General features: G+C 39.8%; 1 protein-coding gene across 1 annotated transcript; it reads left to right on the top strand.

The window, feature by feature from the left end:
- Positions 1-4170: 4170 nt before the first annotated feature.
- On the top strand, positions 4171-21833 carry LOC145653284 (uncharacterized). Its single transcript, XM_081706552.1, has 10 exons — positions 4171-4269; positions 4366-4442; positions 7688-8157; positions 17620-17907; positions 17991-18212; positions 19638-19970; positions 20059-20292; positions 20530-20799; positions 21132-21371; positions 21536-21833. Exons 1-10 carry the CDS (start codon positions 4171-4173, stop codon positions 21610-21612), a joined length of 2310 nt encoding a protein of 769 aa, XP_081562678.1. The 3' UTR covers positions 21613-21833.
- The last annotated feature ends 1933 nt before the right edge of the window (positions 21834-23766 follow it).

Below are 23766 nucleotides of genomic sequence, written 5' to 3'. Positions count from 1 at the left end.
CCTAAGTATTGAGGGTCTTTGCTCAGGTCTTGTGGTTCTCCATCAGATCTCTGGACCTGATACCACTCTCTCTGTCTGAGATTGGAGGAACTAAATGTATATTTGCAGGGGATTTTTACTGTAGATCCAGTAAGAGCACAGAGGCCTTGAGAGGAGAGATTTACACTGTGCTGAGACTGAGCTCCTGGAACACACACACACACACACACACACACACACACACACACACACACACACACACACACACACCAGGATTATAGTTGTGAGTTTACACTCTTATCAATATCTCTTCTCTTTATCTGAGTATGACTGTCATGGTGTGAATGCTGATGACGATGATGATGATGATGATGATGATGATGATGATGAATTTAATGATATGTTAATAGAAACCACAAACAGGACTCGGCAGTTTAAAGAACATACAAAGCAGTGCGCTGTTGCAACATAAACATAAAGATGAACATAAAGATGATTCTTTTAAAAGTGACTTTTTTAAAATACTCAATTCTGGTTGACGTGAATCAGATCTAATCTGAGGAAAGTGTTAGAGTAAGATAAAATGGTGACTTGAAATGGCAGTGGTGATTTGTAGAGATCCACTTAATGTACCTTTAACTGTCACAGGCACAAACAGAGAGAAATATGAATACAGATTTGACAAAAAGGTTTACCTGCCAGTAAGATGAGCAGCACTGCTACTGAAATATTTCCTCCCATTACAAATATCACAGTATTCCCCTTTGGACAAAATGTATTTAAGTTTAGTTGTTTTTTTTTTATATGTACTGTATTAATATGTAATTAATATATTCTCCAAAGTAAGCTTAGTCTTCAGCTAAGACAAGAATGATGATACAGTTAGAAATTTGTTAGAATATTTGTAAGAATAAGTCAGAGTTGGGGTTCATTTTAAGGTAAGGTCTGGAATCAGGGTTCTTTTTAAGGTCAGGACTAATATCAGGGTTCAGTTTTCTACTCTTTCTTACAACTTTATTCAAGCAGAATCTAATGACATCTCTCTCACTTGTTGTAATTCCCTGCAGGGTTTTGTGAGATCATGCTCACATCTGTTGGCATGTGCAGTCTGTCACTCCCTTCTACTCTGTTCATCACTGGTCAGTGTGTGACCACAAGACTACTGCTGACAGGAGATTATTGCAATGGCTCATTCTCAGCACAGCAGTTACACAGGCATGAAAGAGGCATGGAAGTGGTATCAGAATCAGAATCAGAATTTGCCAAGTACAAAGTGTACATAGAATTCTCTTGGTGTTTAAATAAGATTAAGTACACTAAGATAAAAAAAAAGATAAACTTCATAAAAACAAAATATAAACTATATATACACACTATATGTAACCTGTATATGCATGACTATAAATAAACTATATATATTATACATAAAATATGTATGAACATAAAAGACAAGTGCACACACACACACACAGACACAGTTTGTTCTGCAAAGCAAACTCCATTAACAGCCTTAATGTCACGCACCCCTCCTCAGCTCTCTCTCTCACGTGATGGGACATTCCACGTGGCTTTGTGTTTGTTTTCCCTCGTGTAGGCGTGTCTCCACGTGCCCTTTGTTTACTTCCCTGTTCCCACATTTCCACGCCCCCCTTATTACCGATGTTCCTCGCTTTCATCTGTGTCTAGTTCCTTCCTAATCAAATACCACGCTGTTAGTATTTACCCTTATCCATTATTATTGTCATGTTGTGTAACTGTTGTGTGTCCCTTTGTGTAAGTTCGTACTTGTATGTTGTGTTTTTTTCACGGTGTGCTCCGAGAGCCAAAGAGCGAGGTGCAGGACGCACAGACTCCATCGATGTGGACAAACATTTATTAACACACAAAGACAATGCACTCACATACAACATCAACGATGAACGCGAAAACATTTAACAATGACGATGCTAACATTAACATCAACAACGACCAACGATTCTGCACACTATTAAGAGGGTTTAAATACATACAAACAAGGTGCAGGTATGTGCAGGCGTGGTTACAGACAAACAAAACCCTCCCACTGCACGCTGCGGGCCAAACCACGTGATTAGTGAGAGGCGAGCGTTCCGTTACAGTTCTCGACTTCTACTTTCGTTTACATTAAACATTGATTCGCTTGCATCCTGCCTCATCACACTTAAACAAGGTTAGGACCTATTTTATATTCTTTATCCAAGACCATCCAGGGTAATTGTCTTATTATATCAATATACAGTATAAAATATGTTGTTATATAATTCAGATTAGACATTTTGAGTTCATTTCAACGGTTACGCAAAAAAGGAGATTGACCATCAGCAGTTATGCATGTGCATATATGTAGTATGCTATTAATTTGTTTTAGCCTATTATTAGTAGAATATTAAAGCATATAAAAAATTTAGCAGACTGTGCATGCACATTAACAACACATTGTAGCCACCTCTAGACAACTCTTTGCTACCTCTGGGACTCCCCAGTTAAAACGTCCTAGAACCGCCTCTGGCATGAAGGTGTGGTGTGCTGTGATAGCCACAAAGGAATACAATACACTTTAATACAGTTAAAATATTCAGTATGGAACTTTGTACAATTTTGAATAGACAAACGCACACACACACACACACACACACACACACACACACACACACTAATATTAAAAATCTTCAGTTTAGATGTGCAGGTAGTGGGAATTTCCAGGTGCAGAAAGTTATTTGAGATCGCAAATTGTTTGCAGTTATTAAAAAATCTGGGATTTTTCTTAAGTAGCTTTTCACATATTTTGGCTATACCCACCTGTTAAAATTAATATAGTTTCTACCCTATTCAAGTTCCCGCAAATGTACATCAATTGTGTGTATATATACACGGGATAACATGATGAATATCCGATGCCAATAGAACACAATTAGAGCTTCATATCTTTACTCTCTTCACTCCAGCCAACCACAACATCGCGAGCTCATCAGGTAGGCACCTCCCTTTGTTGGGGTTTCAGAGAATTAAGCCCACGACACCTCCAGGAGGCTCAACAGTGAGATCTGGTGTCCCTCCAAGCTCATTTTAAACCAAGCTGCACCACTTAAACACTGTGCCACTAACAAAGACACACACCTCTTAAACACTGTGCCACTCACAAAGACACACACCTCTTAAACACTGTGCCACTAATAAACACAACTGCACCTCTTAAACACTGTGCTAATATTACTGTAAAAACCATGATGGCCTTTCCGGTGACTAAGGCCATACCCAGCCCCACTGGCACCATTAATGCACGCTCAGTGCTGCCAGTTCCACTTGGCTATTACCTTTAAGCATTCTCTAACACCAATCCACCCTGGGCTGCCTGGTGACTAAAGCTGGCACCATCAATGCCTCCTCAATGCCACCAGTTCCATCTGGATCTACCACTTTACACCATGACATGACAGCCTCATCCATTCTGCCTTTATGGGGCATTACCCCAACCAGACTGAGCTCTCCTTATCCACAACCACTGACTAGCCCTTTCAGCTACTTCTGACAACTCCTTCACAGCTACTGCCAAATCTGTGCCGAACTGCACAAGTTATAATGTGGCAGACTTTGTGACAAATCCCCTAACACCTGTCTCTACTGGTCTTATATGTGCCTCCCACCTGCGTTCTCTCACCTCAGACACTGCATCTTCAAATGAAACTGTAAACTCTCAAAATTAAAGCATCCGGGTTTTTTTTATTTTTATTTTTTTTTTATGAGTACCACACCATGTCCAGCCTCAGCGAGGTTAACACAGTACATTGTGGGACCTGTAGTTTTTTTATTTACATCAACAAACAATTTCCAGTCTCGTCCTTCACCCCATCTACCAATATTTAAAGCCAATGCTCATTCTCCAACACGCTCCACTTCTCATACAAACCTAATCGCTTTATTAGAAATTCCACTCAGCAATCTCTAGACATTTACTATCAAACACTCTAACACTCTTAAGATCTTGATTGTGTCTCCACATGTGACAAACTAAACTTAGACGCTGATAAAATATGCTTCAGCGTGCCAAACCCCACACATAATTTACACTTAGGGTCTTGGCCTACCCACTGTCCATTGTCAAAGTAATATCATGCGTGCCCAAAAAACAAAGTAAAAAATAAAGGAAATATTCAAAGTTTACCTGCCAGTAACATGACGATTGTTGCTACAGTAATATTTCCTGATGTTCGGAAAGACATGTTTCACACACTGGTTCACACCGGTCACACAGAAGTGATACTTGGAGCTCCAGTAAGTAATAACTTTAGGCTAAATGCTAAATTTAAGCCTTAAATGAAGGTCTCTGCTAATTTCTTGTGTTCCTGAGTATATCGGCCGTGACCTCAGTCCGGCTCCTCCTCACCCATCCTACACTGGGAAGATGTTGTGATCTTGGTTACTGTCAAACAGCAAAGACACGGAAGGTGTGTTGTGCATTTAGCAGAGCGTTTGTTCATCACACCTCCCCCTTTTAGCTTATAACCTCTTCCTTTTTCTGTTCTCAAGACCACAAAACTCATTTAAGTGTGAGAAACCTTTTTTCCTTTTTGTTTTTCTACTCATTTGCTTTGTTTGTTTGTTTACTGATAAGTTAAAGATGTACTAGTCTGCCCTGGTATCAGGCTTGGCCTCTCCTGTGTCCTGCATCATCTGTTACACCAGATGCCACATCTATCACTCCTGTCAAAGTCCCTGAGGTCAGGTTTGAGTTTGATCCGACTGACTGGTAATGGAATTCTGGGTATTTCTTCTACAGATTGACCATAAATTATATCTTTGGTTGTCATGGATGCCCAGAGCTCATAGTCACATGCATTAGTCCAGACTTTCCTATAGCAGAAGCTGTGAATATATTTAGGTCAAATGGTATCAAACAGGAACTCAGCGACCACATAGATGAGAGGTGGGCTTATCTTACACTATCAAACAGAAGAGTGTGAATACAGACTGACATTTATACCAGTCTTAACCACATACCAGTGAAACACACAGCTGCTGTATTGAACATTTATGTGAAGATACAAGAATTTTTATTTTATGTTATGTTTACTATGGTGAGTAAATAAAGTTTGAAACCACTTTTTCTATTGTAGCCACTTAATTTGAAGAAAAAGGAGATTAAATATAAAATAAAAATGAAATGTAAAATCCAGAGTTTGTTGTTTCCAGATTTTCTTTTGTAAACTGTTTTTGAAGTAAGTAGTAAAACAAGCAATATAAAGACCTTAATCAGCCACAGCGGGGCAACAGTGAACTCAGGAAACTGTACTGAACACTGGAAAGCAACACAGCACAATGAGTCACAGCAAGTGAAGTCAGAGCATTTCATGACAACAGAGTTTATGTTGAATTCATAGAGACAGAGAAACCCCAAAGAATTAATTAATTGTGTCAGGAATCGATATTTCTGAAAATAATCTTTTATAGCAGGTTAAAACACACATTCTTTGGAACTGTGTGACCATCCTTTTAGTCTCTCAATTTTGCTTAAAAATACAGTGATGCTGTAAACCTGTCAGAAATGCCAGTAGCCCACCCAGTGTGTACTGCAGGTAATGCATCATTTATTCATACGTCACTGTGTAGCCTTTAGTCCACAGGACAGGAAATGTGACAGTGATGTACTTCATCCCCAGTGTACTGGTGTAGTGATGCCTGTTGAAATTACATATAATTTGATTTAGTGGCTGTGTAATACTTTCTCATGTATTACTAAATTTGAATACGTTTTTTTCTCTGCTGGTTACACATGTGATAAACAAAACAAACAATAAAAAGTAGGCTCCAGTTAATGTATCTTTTTAACCCAACTTATTTCTATATATAGTTGTTACATTGAGTATTCAGTCTTTTTATATAAAATTACACAGTCACATGTTCTTTCTTCAGAAATATATGAAATATATATATTAATGCATTATAATTTCTTAGATGTCTCTGTACATCATATTCTATGAGAATACGTAAATAAACAAGAACCACGTGGTGGCCCAAACTACACTGACACTGACGAGGAGGACCGTTACACTTTGTAACAGTATGCGAGTAATTAATGAAGCAAACTGACTTTATTGATTTTAAGTTTGTCTGTGCTGGCAAACTCAGAAAACAAATATTGACTTGTCACTACCACAATCTTTAGCGGTTGCTTCACAATTAGATTTTATTTTTAATTATAAGGTTTTCATAAAAGAATTGTACTTAAAAATGTTGTTTCTAATGTTCTCTTTCTTTAAGGTAATGATTTTTATTCTGATTAAAACAATATGTAACGGTCAGGGCCACCTGCTAGACTGCCCTCGGTGGCCAGAAGAAGGCAGAGACTTCCGTAACGGTAATAACGGACAACCAGCAGCCCGAGTCTGATGTTCCTTAAGGGACGTGCTCCCTCTGCTGGGGGAGGAGAGGAACGTTCCTTGATTAATGGCTGGTGGATTCTGATTGGTTGTGCTGTCCTGTGTAAAGAAGCGCATTGTTTGGAAGTGGCTGCTTGCCCGCCCACTGACCAGACTAAACTCAGTTCCGCTATAATTTAGAAACGAATAGTCAGCAATCTAAAATCTGTTGTTAGCAAGTCTACCGCTGAGGGTCCAATTTTGTTTACCTCTCATTTTCTCTTTTTTTATGTTGGCTGTTATGTTAGATGTTATGGTATTTGTTGTCTTGATCTTGCAATTGGATGGCATCTTTTTTTTTAACCTAAAATTTAGTTTTTAATACATACTCCTTCTCTCTCTCTCTCTCTCTCTCTCTCTCTCTCTCTCTCTCTCTCTCTCTCTCTCTCTCTCTCTCGCTCGCTCTCTCTCTTATATTTGATTTGTAGTCTGCCACAATCAGAGCATTAGCTATAGACGTACACTAACCTACTGGAGAATAAAATTAACTTTATAGAACTAAAGACAAACAAACACAGGCGTAAGGAATATATATTGGAAAGTGACTATATTCAGTCGCCATCAAATAGAAATGATCCAGCAGTTTATTATTTGTGTGTAAAAAGAGCTACAGCTCTCAGTTTGTTTGGTAGTGAGATAAAATTTACAAAGTGAGCCTGAACAATTTTATTCCACTACATGTATTAGTACATTTGTTACAATTGGAATCAATTTTAGTATGTGTTAGAATTTGTATTAGATCTAGAATATGTTTGAAATCAGTCTTATAAGTGTACTATAGATATTTATTTGGGGTATAGATTTGTGTCAAGCTGTTCGATTATACCTTGTTTAGATTGTCCAGGATGAGCTGGTACAGTGAGGTTTTTATTTCCCTCTAAAATCACAAGCTGCATGTACCTCACATGATGAAGCGTACACCATGTATTACTGATATATGAAAGCAGCCTATCACAGATGGTGCTTCATATTTTTGATGGAGATTCTTCCTGGAAATAATTCCACACCACAGAATGGACTTTCTTAAGTGATCCTTCCATTATGTTATGGTTTGTCATTTTCCAACTTGGCTTATTATTTGCTGTTATCTCTCCACTCACTGACACCCTTGAACTGTGATTCATTTATAATACTTTCAAACTATCTGGGAATTTGTAGGTGAACTATTCTGGTATTTGGGATCAGAGGATTAACTTGGCCTATGTAGCAATCACAAGTTGAAGCAGCAGGCTTCAGTAACATTTTGACATGTTTTAACACCTTGTCTAAAACAGATCAGCCTTGATTTTGAGATTGATTCTGAGTGTGGTCCAGGGTTCTGAGTGTGCTTCAGGGCTGGACTCTGAGGAGTCTTACGGACCCACATCGGACTACCGGGACTGGTACAATGAAGTCCAGTATTTGGAGTCGGAGTCCGCAGGGTCCTACTACCCTTCCATGGACTACAACGAGGGCTACATGGATTATGAAAGGAATGAGTACAGCGACGTTAGTCTGCCGTCAGACTCTGAGTTCAACTGCGGGAATGATCCTTCGATGGAGGTGCAGGAGGTCCTCTATGGAGACGCTCCCTTGGACAGCGACACAACGTCTGCAGACTACCAGCGCGACGGGCCTCTGGTACCCAAGCTTCCGTCCAAGGCTCCACCCAGGGCACGCCGCTCTGAGGCATGCAAGCTGCCTCATGTGACTTTCAGAGAGGTGTCGTCGTTGTCCAAGGAGGAAACTCCTGGAGACAGGCAAAGTAGCTGGTGCGCCTGCTGAAATGAGTGCGCAGAAGTCACCGCCCCTAAATCGGTGAGGGGCGATCTCCCACAGGTAGGTTGGACTTCAACAGGCTGGGGTTCTTGCCGGCTTCCCTGGACTCTCTAGCAATCCTCGATGTAGTTTAATACGTGTCCCTGTCACTGTGTCTGTCCCCATCACATTGTCTGTGCCAATCACTTTGTCCCCCTTTGTGTCAGTGCCTGTACCTGTCAGTGTGTCTGTTCCCGTGTCTGTTGTTGTCCTGGTACATGTCCTTTGCCCCTCTGTCGGTTCGCGCTGGCCTGTATCGGGTCGCTTGGTCCTCCGGCTTCGCCATTTGGCATTGTTTTCGGGGCTGTAGCCTGATAGGCTGGCACGTTGCTGGCAAGACGCGCCATTGGGGAGGGGCTCTGTCACGGTATGGCCCCTCCTCCAAAACATCTCCCCGTGTGTGTATGTTTGTCCATGTGTCCACACCCTCCCTCTGTTCCACACCTGATCCTTCTTGGGTGTCATAAAAGTCTATCGTTTATGTGTTACTGTGTCAGTCTTTAACAATGATAGCGTGTGTGTTGCGTCTTCTCTGTGTTATGTGTTAATAAACATACACTGTAGATTAAAATTTGAGAACACACAATTTCCTAAACGTCAAGGTCACTGAATTGCTATGTGAATTTATCCTAACAGGAGTAAAAGAGCAATATTTTAAGCTCATTTCATGATTTGTATATATTCTAAAGCACAGTATAAAAATTTAAATGAGATAATTGAAAAAGAACAATGATCAAATTTAGAGAACACTCAGATACCTGCAAGTTATTGGTGTTAATCTGGCACCTGGTGCTAATTTCCTTAATTATCTGACATACCCTATTTAACTGGCAGCCAAACTTTCCAGTTTCACTGACGTTGCAAGATGGTGAGCTGTTCCAAAGTGACTGAAATTCTCCAGCAGCAGGTTGTCCAGATGAAGGCCAAAGGGGTGACCCTATCAGCCGTAGCAAGAGAAGTTGATCATTCCAAGTCTGTGATTTCTAGAATATTGCATCTTTAAAACATCACAAACTCAATTAATCCACCAAGAAGGTTGGTCGCCCACGAAAGACAAATGCAAGAGAGGACAGGATAATGCGGAGAATCTCCACAGAAAATTGGTTCAACACTGCAGCTGGAATTGCTCGCCAGTTCACCACTGTACAGGGTAAGGATCGTAATACACTGTCTCGATGTTCAAGAGCATTTGGACTGAAAGCCCACTCTGCAGTAACCAAACCTCTCATTAGCAGAAAGAATCAAAAGGCTAGACTAACCTTTACTGAGGAGCATGTTGTGTGGACAGAGGAGAAGTGGTCCAGAGTTCACTTTAGTGATGAAAGCAATTTTAATTTATTTGGGTCTGATGGGAAACATGTTCATTGACAAACTGGGGAAAGACTGAACCCAAAGTGTGTAAAGAAGTCAGTGAAAAGCGGAGGAGGAAGTGTCATGGTTTGGGGAATGTTTTCGGCAGCAGGAGTTGGACCTCTCGTACGGATACATGGCAGAGTGAATGCAAGTGTGTACCAGAACCTTCAACAACACATGGTTCCTTCCTTGCATTCATCAATCAATCAGCCAGCAATTTTCATGCAGGCAAAGCCCCCTGTCACAGCAAAACGGGTAAAGCAGTTCCTTGAAACTGAAGCCATTGAAAGAATGAAATGGCCAGCCCAGAGTCCTGATCTAAACTCAGACATGAATATTTACCATTTTTTGCAGTGAAATGACCCTTCCACAATAAACACTTTTTTTTTATAGAGCTTGATTAATATCAATTCCTTTTTGCATGCAGTTGTTGTTTTTAGTCCTCAGGAATACATAGTTTGTTCAAGCAGACTCCCAGTCTCCTAATATTAATCCTGAGAAACTGATAGTCCTGTAGATTTTGTTTGACTGTTATGGATCTGTTATTGTGTTGAATATTGTTATTGTCTGTTTATTATGGTTGGGAAAGAATAGGCTCTGTGAATTTATCAGAATGTATGTAGAAAAGACGTATTAATTAACAGCATATGACATCGCATTGACACAACCTGTGGGCATGAGTGCTATTACTGCAGCATGCCTGAGCAAGAACATGAGGAAGAGGGTCAGAATGGAGCAGCATACAAGGGCTGATGGAACTGGACGCACATCCGAGTGTCGCGTTCACTTCGGAAAAGGCGGGTGTGTCCAAGCTGCATTGGCTGGCATCCGGACTCCCCCTGCTTGTCATGCACATGAACAAGGCTAAGGGTGCATGGAGCTCCGCGAGAGCCATGACTGATCTCTGGTCCCTGTGTTCTGCACTTCTGCCGCACGCGATTGTCAATACGCAAGACCAGATCAATCAGGTCGTAGAGAGAAGCCGGAGCATCACGGTGGACTACCTCACTGAGACCCTGGTAGAAAGTGGCCATCAGCGCTGAGGGGATCCATCCACTCTTGCTCCCACAGTGCGGAATTCAATCGCATAATCAGCCACCGCTCTTTCCCCCTGACACATATTAAGGAGACTGGAAATCATCTCCCCTCCAGCTACTGGATGGTCGAAAGTCCGCTTAAGGGAACATACATCAGTTTGATGCTTCCAGACCGGGGTGGCCCATGCCAGAGCCCACCCAGTCAGAAGGGAGATGATGTACGCCACCTTTGCTTGCTCTGTGGGGAACCAAGATGGCTGCTGCTCAAAAGGCAGTAAGCATTGAAGGAGGAACCCCCTACAACCTCCTGCCTCACCAGCATAGCACTTAGGGGCAGGGAGCAATGTGGGGCCTTAAAGAAGCCCGTGAGCAGCTCTCTTCTCCTAAATCTCAGAAGGAGTGTCAGCCTTGCCTGCACATTTGAGGTAGCAGATCGATTTAGTTTCCCAATTAGTTTGTGCACTAATTTCGAATTAGTGCACAGAGAGAGGGAGAGAGAGAGAGAGGGAAATGGAGAGAAAGAAAGAGGTCTAGAGAGGGATGGAGAGGAAAAGAGAGGAGAGAAGTAGAAAGTGAGAGAAGAATAGAGATGAACAAGAAGATTGAAAGAGAGGAATACAAAAAGTAGAGCTGGAGAGGATGGAGATGGTGAGGGAGAGGGGGGAGGATGACATGTGATGGCTGGGTAAAAGTGCTGATTGTTGGCACTGAGAGTCCACCCAGTGAAGGCCATTACTGAGTCATGCCATTTGACCAACTCTCCCAAGGACAGACAGACAGAATGGTAGACTGAATATTGAGGAGTACTTTTGCCATGCAAATAAAAATTGGTGACGGATGTTGAAGGCAACATTGTTTGTTTGTCTTTTTCTTATTGCAAATTAATATTACAAATTAGAGTTTCTCTGTAGTATATAAGTGCAGTGCTGAAGGTGTCACTTGATTACTGCCACAGAAAAGAAGTTACTTCGTCAGACACGCCCTCTAGTGGTAATCTTTTTCTTTTTTTTCTTTTTTTTTTTTACAGCAGTTACATTAAAGTGGAATTTTACCTCTTAAAAATCCACAGTGTTTGTATTTATACATGTATGACTTTCTTCTGTCCCACCATGTCCTAATTGTTATAATAACAGAAGACCTCTACATGCCTCCTACATTAAGAGTGATCCAGGATGAGGATGAAGTTATGCGAGGCCGTTTAGGGTGAAATCAGTGAAACAATTGCATACACGCACACTACTTGTGCATACCTATGAAACACTTGCACATACTTATGAAACATTTTCACATAAATTATCTACTACTTACATTTGGACATGATAACTTACACTTGTATATACACACGCATGCACATTCATTCACTGGTGTGCAAACCGAGAGTTTAACTAGGCTTGCGTGTATGTGTGTAGCAGCATGTGCGTAAAACAATTTTCAATGCGCCCAGGAGTCATTTCATTGTAACAGGAAGGCAGATATTTAGCATGTGTACAACACGCTCATGAAAATAAGATGTAGAGAGGACTGACATTTGTTTAATTGTACATAAGTTATATGTCCTTATGGTATAAGAACTCCTGATCAGTTATGGACAATTTAAGATTGCGGGTTAATGACCGGACATAGCTAATATTAGAAATAATAATATTATGTGCTACGTTATTTTGGTAAATATTCAGAACGAATGTTATTGATATCGGGAGGTTATTCTAATAAATGATGGCAAGATATCTGTTTTGAATATTTTCTCACATACTGTAGGCTGATTGGAAGATACTGAGAAGCTCACCTGCAGCCTAATGGTATGACATAGCCACGTCATTACCAGCAGGCTACATAGCATATAATCTTATCATTTCTAATTCAGTTAACTCTGGAACATTTGAACATTAAAAATCCTAAAATAGTTCTCGATAGATACACTAGGAATGTATTCCAAAATTTGCTTAAAATTCTCATTAGGTAATGAAGTGTTTTCTAGTGGTGGTACACCAATATGTTGTCTGTGCCACATCCATAGATCAATTCCAAAAAGTGAAACTGCAAGGATATTGAACTGCAAGGATATTACTTCAGAATCAGAATCAGAATTAGATGCTGACATGACAGTAACTTTTTTTAGAGACCTGTCTTCACCTCATATTGATGAGCATGCTGAACATGTTAAATATGTGCCTTCCTGTTTCAATGAAATGACTTCCGGGCACACTGAAAATTGTTTTGCGCACATGCTGCTTACACACTTACATGCAAGCCTAGTTAAACTCTCTGTTTACACACCAGTGAATGAATGTGCATGTGTTTGTGTCAGTATATGCAAGTGTAAGTTATCAAAAAAACCTCAAATCCTCTCTCTCTCTCTCTCTCTCTCTCTCTCTCTCTCTCGCTCTCTCTCTCTCTCTCTCTCGCTCTCTCTCTCTCTCTCTCTCTCTCTCTCTCTCTCTCTCTCTCTCTGTGTTTGTGTGTGTGTGTTTAGGGGATCTCAGGTTGGATGTCCCTCACGGTCGAGCTCATGCTCTCTGCATCTAATGGACGGTTGCCTGTATTGAGAAGCTGTATTTGTTGCCTGTATTGAGAATAAAAATTGGGAACTGTATTGAGAAGCTTGGCTTATATTTACTTGGGTTTTTATAGGTTCCTCTGAATCATTATGAAACAGAACTTTCCTTCTGTTTATTTAAATAATGAGGAAGGAAACCAATGACCTCCCCCTGAGAATTCAGGAGGTCTGATCAGATATTTTCATTCCCATGCAACCACATGACAGACAACAGCTTGTAAGTATGCTTGTGTGTTTTAACCGATATTACATTCAAGTACTCTGCATTTATAATTAGGCTGTTTGAAAAGCTTGTGATTTCTGGATTTTGTCATTAATTATGTAACGGTATGGAATAATCCAGTGTCTTTTATTGAGGCAGATTTAGCACTTCTTTATTTCCCTTCACTTCTAAAAATTGCAACATTAAAATATCCTTGAAACATTGTTTAGGAGTACACTTGCACAGGCATGCAGTTTGGCAGGTTCAGCATCTTGCAAGTTTACCATCTCACACATCATCATCTCACAGGTTCATCTCACATGTTCACAATCTTACATGCTTGCTATTTCACTGGTACGCCATCTCACATGTTCACCATCTCATAGGATCACTATATCATAGGTTCCCCATCTCACAGGTTCATCTCTCAGGTTCACCATGTCTCATGCTCACCATCTCATAGGTTCACCATCTCTCATGTTCACGATGTCACAGGTTCACCATCTCTCATGTTCACGATGTCACAGGTTCACCATCTCTCATGTTCACAGTCTCACAGGTTCACCATCTCACAGGTTCACCAACTCTCATGTTCACCATGTCACAGGTTCATCTCACATGTTCACCATCTTAAATATCCACCATCTAACATGTTCACCATCTCACAGGTACGCAATCTTAAATGTTCACCATCTGACATGTTCACCATCTCACAGGTTCACCATCTCACAGCTCCTCCACAGTGTTCTATTACTGACCACAGGGCTGCTGCTGTTGCAGTTATTTGAGTGACAGGATCTTCTCAGCCCAGTAGGGACATTGACAGCAACATCGCTGTGCTTGATACACTCTTCACCTCACAACATCCACTGCCATGCTACTGCAATGCCTCTACCATACCTGGTCACACTATATGTGTAGCTCAGCACCCCAGTACTTGTCGTCTCGTCTGTACCTATCTCACACTGCACACACTTGCTGCTGTTCGCACACTTGTCTTTTATGTTTAGACATAGTTTATGTATGAGATTAATAAATATATATATATATATATATATATATATATATATATATATATATATATATATATAAACTATATGTTACATATAGTTTATATTTTGTTTTTATGAAGTTTCTTTCTCTATTTATCTTATTGTACTTAATCTTATTTAAACACCAAGAGAATTCTATGTACACTTGGCAAATTCTGATTCTGATTCTGATACCATTTCCATGCCTCTATCATGGCTGTGTAACTGCTGTGCTGAGACTGAGCCATTGCAATAATGTCCTGTCAGCAGTAGTCTTGTGGTCACACACTGACCAGTGATGAACAGGGTAGAAGGGAGTGACAGACTGCGCATGCCAAGAGATGTGAGCGTGATCTCACAAAACCCTGCAGGGAATTACAACAAGTGAGAGAGATGTCATTAGATTCTGCTTGAATAAAGTTGTAAGAGAGTACAAAAGTGAACCCTGATATTAGTCCTGACCTTAAAATGAACCCTGATTCCAGTCCTTACCTTAAAATGAATCCCAACTCCAGTCCTTAAAGAACCCCAATTCTTACTTATTCTTACAAATATTCTTACAAATTTGTAACTGTATCATCATTCTAGTCTTAGCAGAGGACCAAGCTTAGTTTGGAGAATATATTAATTACATATTAATACAATACATATTAAAAATAATAACGAAACTTAAATACATTTTGTCCAAAGGGAAATACTGTGATATTTGTAATGGGAGGAAATATTTCAGTAGCAGTGTTGCTCATGTTACTGGCTGGTAAACCTTTTTGTCAAATCTCTATTAATATTTTTCTATGATTGTGCCTGTGAGAGTTAAAGGTGCATTAAGGGGATCTCTACAAATCACCATGGCCATTTTAAGCCACCATTTTATATTTCTCTAACACTTACCTGAGAATTGAGTCTTGTAAAAAAAATCACTTTATGGAAAAAGAGAAAATATGAAATACATAAAGACCACAACGGATTTAAGATTTGTCACTAAATCCACCTCCTTGCACCTTTAAATTGCATGCCTCCATCACCAGTATCTGTTTGTTTATGTTGCAGCAGTGCACTGCTTTGTATGTTTTAAAACTGCAGAGTCCTGTTTGTGGTTCTAATGCCAATGTGTGTTTGTGTGGGTTTCATTAAGTTCAACTTCATCATCAGCGTCATCAGCATTTACACCATGACAGTCAGGCTCAGTTAAAGAGAAGAGATATTGATAAGAGTGTAAACACACACACACACACACACACATTATAGGGGTGAGTTTTCTCAGAGCTTTTGTGTTATTGGATCTGAAGTAAAAATCCCCTGCAAATATACACCTGATTCCTCTAATGTCATAGAGGGAGAGTGGTATCATATCCAGAGATCTGATGGAGAACCACAACACCCTTGACGAGTTTCTATAAGCACATTGTGGAATGACTGTACACTGATAATGTACAATGTGAAAGTAAGTGACTCTGGAATTTATAACTTCAGATTTAAAACATGGAGTAGTGAATGGATATCTGCTTCATCTGGAGTTACTCTCACTGTTACAGGTAATATCCCACATAAAACAAACAACAACCCCCCCCCCCCCACACACACACACACACACACCCACTCACACACGCGCACACACACACACATCAATACACACACACATCAATACACACACACACACACACATCAATACACACCCACTCACACACACACAGTCACTGTCCTTTTTCAGCATGCAAGAGTTGGCCTTTACAGAACTCTGGTGTGGTGTCTACAGTGTAATAAAAGGTGAATTAACTATATTATGTATATAGAGTTCAAGGAAGAGGATAAAACAAAGTTTTCATTATTGTATTCATATCAATAAATAAATGAAAACATTTAAAGTTACCATCAACTTCCTTCAAAGGAAGAGACGTAGATTGTTTAGGTAACTGCGCCGAAATCAAAGGGCCTTTTAGATTAGGGGCTCTTTTGAAACAGAAACAGGGAGGGTTCAGTTGCAATTCTATACTCTTTGAAATGGGGGGCCAGGCTGGGGCCAGTGGATATGTTAGAGGGGCCATGTGTTCATAAGAGCAAGGAAACTCACTCCTCATTTACTCCTCGTACTGTGAAAAAACATTACTGGAATACGTATAATAATGTTCAAATATATTCATATATATATATATATATATATATATATATATATATATATATATATATTCATATATATATATATATATATATATATATATATATATATATATATATATATATTCATATATATATATATTCATATATATATATATATATATATTCATATATATATATTCATATATATATATATATTCATATATATATATTGATATATATATTCATATATATATATATTCAAATATATATATATATATATATATTCATATATATATATATATATATATATATATATATTCATATATATATATATATTCATATATATTCATATATATATATATATTCATATATATTCATATATATATATATATATATATATTCATATATATATATATATATTCATATATATATATATTCATATATATATATATATTTATATATATATATATTCATATATATTTATATATATATATATATATTCATATATATTTATATATATATATTCATATATATATATATATATATATATATATATATATATATATTCATATATATATATATATTCACAATTTGGGGAAACCAGTTATCCCAGAGAACGTGAATCTGTAAATAACATTTGTTACAGAACATAACATTTTTTTTTTGTCAAATTTCTTGTGTGAGTTATACTAAGAATTCTAGTATCACACTTGATACATCCATGGTACATAATCATCTTGACTAATGTTGTAAAGTTCATTCCATTTAATGAGGAAATCAGTAGTATCTTTAAGGAAGGAAGGTAACTGGTAAACTAACTCCATATTGAGAGAGAGGCTCTGTTAGGAATAGACTGCCTGAAACAATGGGATGTCCTGGTGGATATTTATAGGCAGGTGTTTCTAAAATTGAGTTCAGTGAGTATATATACATGATGGATAAATATTATGCAGATTTCCTCTGCATTTATCTGGCTTGGTTTAAAAGCAAATATTAATATTAAAAGCTAACATATTAATTATTAATATTCATTCATGTTTTATGAATTACCAGAATTTATTTTTTCCTGAATGTGACTGTATCTGTGTTTCAGGTGTTTTAGGGTGTGACATACACTTGTGTGCTCTGAAAGGCTCAAATGTTGATCTATCCTACTCTTATAAATACCCTGGAGGACAAACGGTGACAGAATCATTCTGGTTTATTAAAGTGCAGCAGGTTGGTGTTGAAGCTGTGGATGTGAGAGAGGAAGAGGAGTATGAGGGGAGAGTGCAGTATAGACAGAGCTCCCAGAATGACTGTAGTATGACAATCACTCACCTGAGAGAGAGTGATGCTCACACATACAGGTTCAGATTCCACACTGATGGTCCTTGGGGTCCATACACTGGTGATCCTGGAGTATCTCTGTCTGTCACAGGTAATCACATAAGACTAGTTAACTATAAAAATATGCTATTTATAAAATTAACACCAAAGCTTCTTTCTTAAAATGATTTGCAGATCTGAAGGTTATGATGTCAAACACATATAGAGGGAATATCAAACTGACCTGCAGCTCCACCTGCATGCTGCCCAACAACCCCACCTACATCTGGTACAGGAATGGACACCCTGTATATAACCAGAACACTAATGGAATGTATGTGTATGACAGTAGTGAGGATGCAGGCAGCTACTCCTGTGCTGTAAGAGGATATGAGGAGCTCTGCTCTCCTGCTGTCTGTAAGATCCTCACTTTAAACTCTCATCACTCTGTCCGCATCTCACTGGCAGCTTCTATCAGATAAAAAGTTTGTTTGATTGTTGTTTGTTTTTGCTGTTTTTTGCTGCTGGTTCTGCCTACATGTTTATAAGTAGCTGGGAAGCACCTTTCACTGTTGAGGGCTCTATACATTTGTGGGCACTGGCTAGCTGGTTCAGCAGTACTACATCAGTGTGTTTTGTTTGTGTTCTCATTGTCTCTTGCTCTTGTCCTCACTTTAAACTGCACTCACACTGTGTCACTGGCAACTTCTACTAGATTACAGTGAACTCATGCTGAGTCACATATGGCTAAGACATAAGACAACTACAGCATTTTTAGATATATTTCAATTTAAGAGTTTTCAGTGTTTAAGGTATTTTTGGAAAAAAAAATTTTTTTCGTTTTTCCATAAATCACTGCGTTTAATTTTTAAGTCCACTGTGTTTATGTTTACATACATATTATTGGCAGTTGGAAGTTTTAATCAACCACTGCTGTTCTTGGAAAAAAAAAGAAAAAAAAAGCAATATTTGTAAAGCAACCTTGAGTTTGAGAAAGGTGCTATATAAATGCAACTAATAATAATAATAATAATAATAATAATAATAATAATAACCTCTGTTGGCCTCCTTCATGGGTGGCCTGATTTTGACCAAAGAGCAAGTGTTACATTTTTTATTAGACTCTTACTGTGACAGGATGCAGGCGTGAGTCTCAAAACAACCAAACAACCAAACAAAGACACAAAAGTCTTTTAATGGCAAAAATTGAAGTAAAAGAATAAAAGTAAAAGTAAAAATAAGAGGACCATTTAAATGCTAAAGCCTTTACACATTGATCATCATCCATATAGTAAATCATAACTGGTAATAAAACCTAGTAAATAAACAGTAAATTACTTAGTAAATAAAAACTGGAAACAGAAAGAATATTCACAGGGATGGAAATGAGGAACAGGTGAGGCTGGAGACACACTAATGAGTAATAAAGGGGGACATGGCAACATGTGAGGAAAGGAGTGTAAACACAACACACGGTGACACGTTAACCGAGGACAACAACACATCAAACATGGCAAGAGGCATCACATGGATGAGGGCGTAAAGGAGGGGTCTATACTGTAACTGCACTTATAAGTAGTGTTCATGCAGACACTTAGGAACACAATAAAACCTGCTATGTAATTGTATAAACATGCACAAAATATACTGACATTACTTGCCCTTTTTAAAAACAGGTCATTCATGAAAGGGCCCACTGGAAACTTGGCACAACTTCCCTGAGAACAAGACAAGTGACACAAGACAAGTCTTGTCGCCCAGCTTCTGATTATATACAACTGACTTTAAAAGAACTGGTAGTCTGTTTGTTCAGCTATGATTTACTCAGTTTATGTGTTACAGGTGTTTATGGAAAGGACAGCTGCTGGAGTGTAACTTGCGTCACCCAGAGCATCTGTGCTCTGATTGGTTCATCAGTGGACATACACGGTTACTACACCTTCCCAGATCAGCAGCCCACCCCCCAACCTGCCTGGTATGCCAGACTCCACCCACAGGTCAAAGAGCTGAGTCATGCTGATGACCGAGTGGAGGTTTTCAGTCACAGAGCTAATGTGAACACACTAAGCCTGAAACATCTCACAGAGAGTGACTCAGCAGAATATCTCCTCCGATTTAAAGCCCCCTACATGATACACACAGACAGCTCTGCTGGTGTGTCTCTCTCTGTCACAGGTAAGATAAGTCTTCTGTGTCTGGCAGTGTCACATGGTTCACCATGTGTGTTGAGCCCTGAAGACACTTATGAGAGTCTCCCATACAGGCCTGAAGGTGAATGTGGACTCTCCAGCAGTCCCAGGATCAGAGGGACAGACAGTAACACTGAGCTGCAGCTCCACCTGCACTCTGCCCTACAACCCCACCTACATCTGGTACAAGAATGGACAGCGTGTGTCTCACTGCACATCTGTCTCCTGCTCTGTATCTGCAGTCAGGGATGCAGTCAGTTATAGCTGTGCTACTGAAGGCCATGAGAACCTCCTCTCTCCTCCTGTGTGTGAGTGGAGAATTTACATATGAAAATCATGATGTCTTGATGCATTTAATAGTCAGTTAATATTAAACCAGAAACATCACTACAATCAATACTTACTACTACAGCTCATGATGATGATGATGCTCTTTGTTGTAGTTTCACAGTTATCAACTATAACTTCTGAATGTATAATAATCTCTCAACCAGACTGTGTATGAGAGTTTAGTTTTAATTTTAACAGTGTGTGTTTGTGTTCAGATGCCCCTAGAAACACCAGAGCATTGATGGTTTCCTCTGGAGAGAGAGTGGAGGGAGATTCAGTGACTCTGACCTGCAGCAGTGAGGAAAACCCTCCTGTTCTCACCTACTCCTGGTTTAAGCAGAGAGCAGCTGCAGACACACTGCTGGCAACAGGCCAGAGTTACAGCATCTCCAACATCAGCTCCCAGCACAGTGGACTCTACTACTGCACCGCTCACAACCAGCTGGGACAGCACAACTCCACCACCACCCTGCTGGATGTGTTATGTAGGTTCACTATTGTGAGATGTGTTAAGAATGTGTCCTTAAGTGATGTGTATACACACAGAACAGGTGGTCCCACATCCACAGTCCATGAACAGTGAGCTGATGAACAGTCAGCAGCAAATGAAGCATTACACTGTGGCTATGCAACTGTTTTATTCATTTTACTGATAGTCTTATAAATATCACTCTTTAAAGTTATTGTGTTCATGCAGGTTGTGCACTGAATGTTACTGTTTTCTGAAATATTTCCATAGATGGACCACTTTCAAACATGAACAGTCAAAATAAAAAGACATTAAATGTATTATTTCAATTCTTGCTCTCCTGCTCAGACCCTCCCAGAGTCCTGTCTGTTACTGACCGTGTGTCTGGTGACGCGGTGACACTGCTGTGCTACAGTGACTCCAACCCCATCAGTAATTACTCCTGGTACAAGAAGACAGGAAGTGATGTCATACTGTTTGTAAATGGCACCAATTTAACTATAGCTACAGGAAGAAGTGGACTTTTCTACTGTGTGGTGCAGAATCGATTTGGATCATCTAACTCATCAGAATGGTCATTTACTTCAGGTACAGTCTGGGTTGAATTCACTGCCTTATTGTCTACATGGTGATTAAAGAAAGTGAGACAACTATCTTGCACTTCCAGTGTCAGTTTGATGAGGTCATACAGCAAGACTTCTGTGACTGTTCACACGTCTGTGTAACATGGTGCCCTCTCCTTCCTGATGCAGGGAACCCAGCTGGAACATACACAGTTTCTGGAGTCACTGTGGGTATGTTTCTGACTCTCATTCTCCCTCAAAAATAAATAAATAAATAAAACTAAAAATCTTGACAGAGGCCAAAGCAATTTTACTAGTTATAGAAAATGCTTATACCTACTGGCCAGCTATTTTAAATCCTAAAATTTTACATCTTTTATTTAATCTTAAAATTTGGTTTCATGTTAAGACTTGGAAAAAAATAATTACATATACATAAGTGTATATGTTAAGTAAAATCAAAGAAGAAGAATTCACTGTTTTGGAAAGCATGCATCAGTAAAAAAAATTGTTCAAAATAGAATTTTGTTAAATAAAATGCCTCAATATATTAAAACCAAAAAAATCACTTTTTGGAAGGAAATGTAACACTTTTTACTAGAGCATGTCATGAAGTAAATGCAAAATGTGACATTTTGAGTGAAATTGTTTGTCTAGCTATATATAGTACAAAGTAAGAATTACAACATTAAATAAGTTAAATAGCACTTCACAGTGACCTTGACATTTAGGAAATTGTGTGTTGTTCTCAAATTTTAATCTGCAGTGTATGGTTATTAACACATAAAACACAGGAGACACAGCACACACGCTATCATTGTTAAAGACTGACAGTAACACGTAAACGATAGACTTTTATGACACATAAGAAGGATCAGGTGTGGAACAGAGGGAGGGTGTGGACACATGGACAAACATACACACACACCCACAAACACACACGGGGAGATGTTTTGGAGGAGGGGCCATACCGTGACAGAGCCCCTCCCCAACGGCGCGACTTGCCAGCAACGTGCCAGCCTATCGGGCTACAGCCCCGAAAACAACGCCAAATGGCGAAGCCAGAGGACCGAGCGACCCGATACAGTCCAGCGCGAACACGACAGAGGGTCGAAGGACATGTACCAGGACAACGACAGACACGGGAACAGACACACTGACAGGTACAGGCACTGACACAAAGGGGGACAAAGCGATTGGCACAGGCAATGTTATGGGGACAGACACAGTGACAGCGACACGTATTAAACTACATCGAGGATTGCTAGAGAGTCCAGGGAAGCCGGCAAGAACCCCAGCCTGTTCCCCAGTCGTCGGCTGGGCTGAAGTCCAACCTGCCTGTGGGAGATCGCCCCTCGCCGATTTAGGGGGCGGTGACTTCTGCGCACTCATTTCAGGAGGCGCACCAGCTACTTTGCCTGTCTCCGGGAGTTTCCTCCTCGGACAACGACGACACCTCTCTGAAAGTCACATGAGGCATCTTGCATGCCTCAGAGCGGCGTGCCCTGGGCGGCGCCTTGGACGGAAGCTTGGGTACCAGAGCCCTGGTAGTCGCGATGGTAGTCTGCAGACGTTGTGTCGCTGTCCAAGGGAGCGTCTCCATAAAGGACCTCCTCCACCTCCATCGAAGGATCCTTCCCGCAGTTGAACTCAGAGTCTGACGGCAGACTAACGTCGCTGTACTCAGTCCTTTCATAATCCATGTAGCCCTCATTGTAGTCCATGGAAGGGTAGTAGGACCCTGCGGACTCCGACTCCAAATACTGGACTTCATTGTACCAGTCCCGGTAGTCCGACGTGGTTCCGTAAGACTCCTCAGAGTCCAGCCCTGAAGCACACTCAGAACCCTGGACCACACTCAGAATCAATCTCAAAATCAAGGCTGATCTGTTTTAGACAAGGTGTTAAAACATGTCAAAATGTTACTGAAACCTGCTGCTTCAACCTGTGATTGCTACATATACCAAGTTAATCCGCCTTTCCCAAATACCAGAATAGTTCACCTACAAATTCCCAGATAGTTTGAAAGTATTATAAATGCATCCCAGTTCAAGGGTTTCAGTGAGTGGAGAGATAACAGCACATAATTAGCCAAGTTGGAAAATGACAAACCATAACATAATGGAAGGATCACTTAAGAAAGTCCGTTCTGTGGTGTGGAATTATTTCCAGGAAGAATCTCCATCAAAAATATGAAGCACCATCTGTGATAGGCTGCTTTCTTATATCAGTAATACATGGTGTACGCTTCGTCAGGTGAGGTACACGCAGCCTGTGATTTTAGAGGGAAATAAAAATCTCACTGTACCAGCTCTTCCTGGACAGTCTAAACAAGGTATAATAGAACAGCTTGACACAAATCTATGCCCCAAATAAATATCTATAGTACACTTATAAGACTGATTCCAAACAAATTCTAG

This window comes from Electrophorus electricus, chromosome 23, assembly GCF_041902795.1.
Source record: "Electrophorus electricus isolate QZ-2024a chromosome 23, ASM4190279v1, whole genome shotgun sequence".
NCBI lineage: Eukaryota > Metazoa > Chordata > Actinopteri > Gymnotiformes > Gymnotidae > Electrophorus > Electrophorus electricus.
The sequence above is the reverse complement of the archived record's forward strand: the minus strand, read 5'-3'. Positions and strand labels throughout refer to the sequence as shown.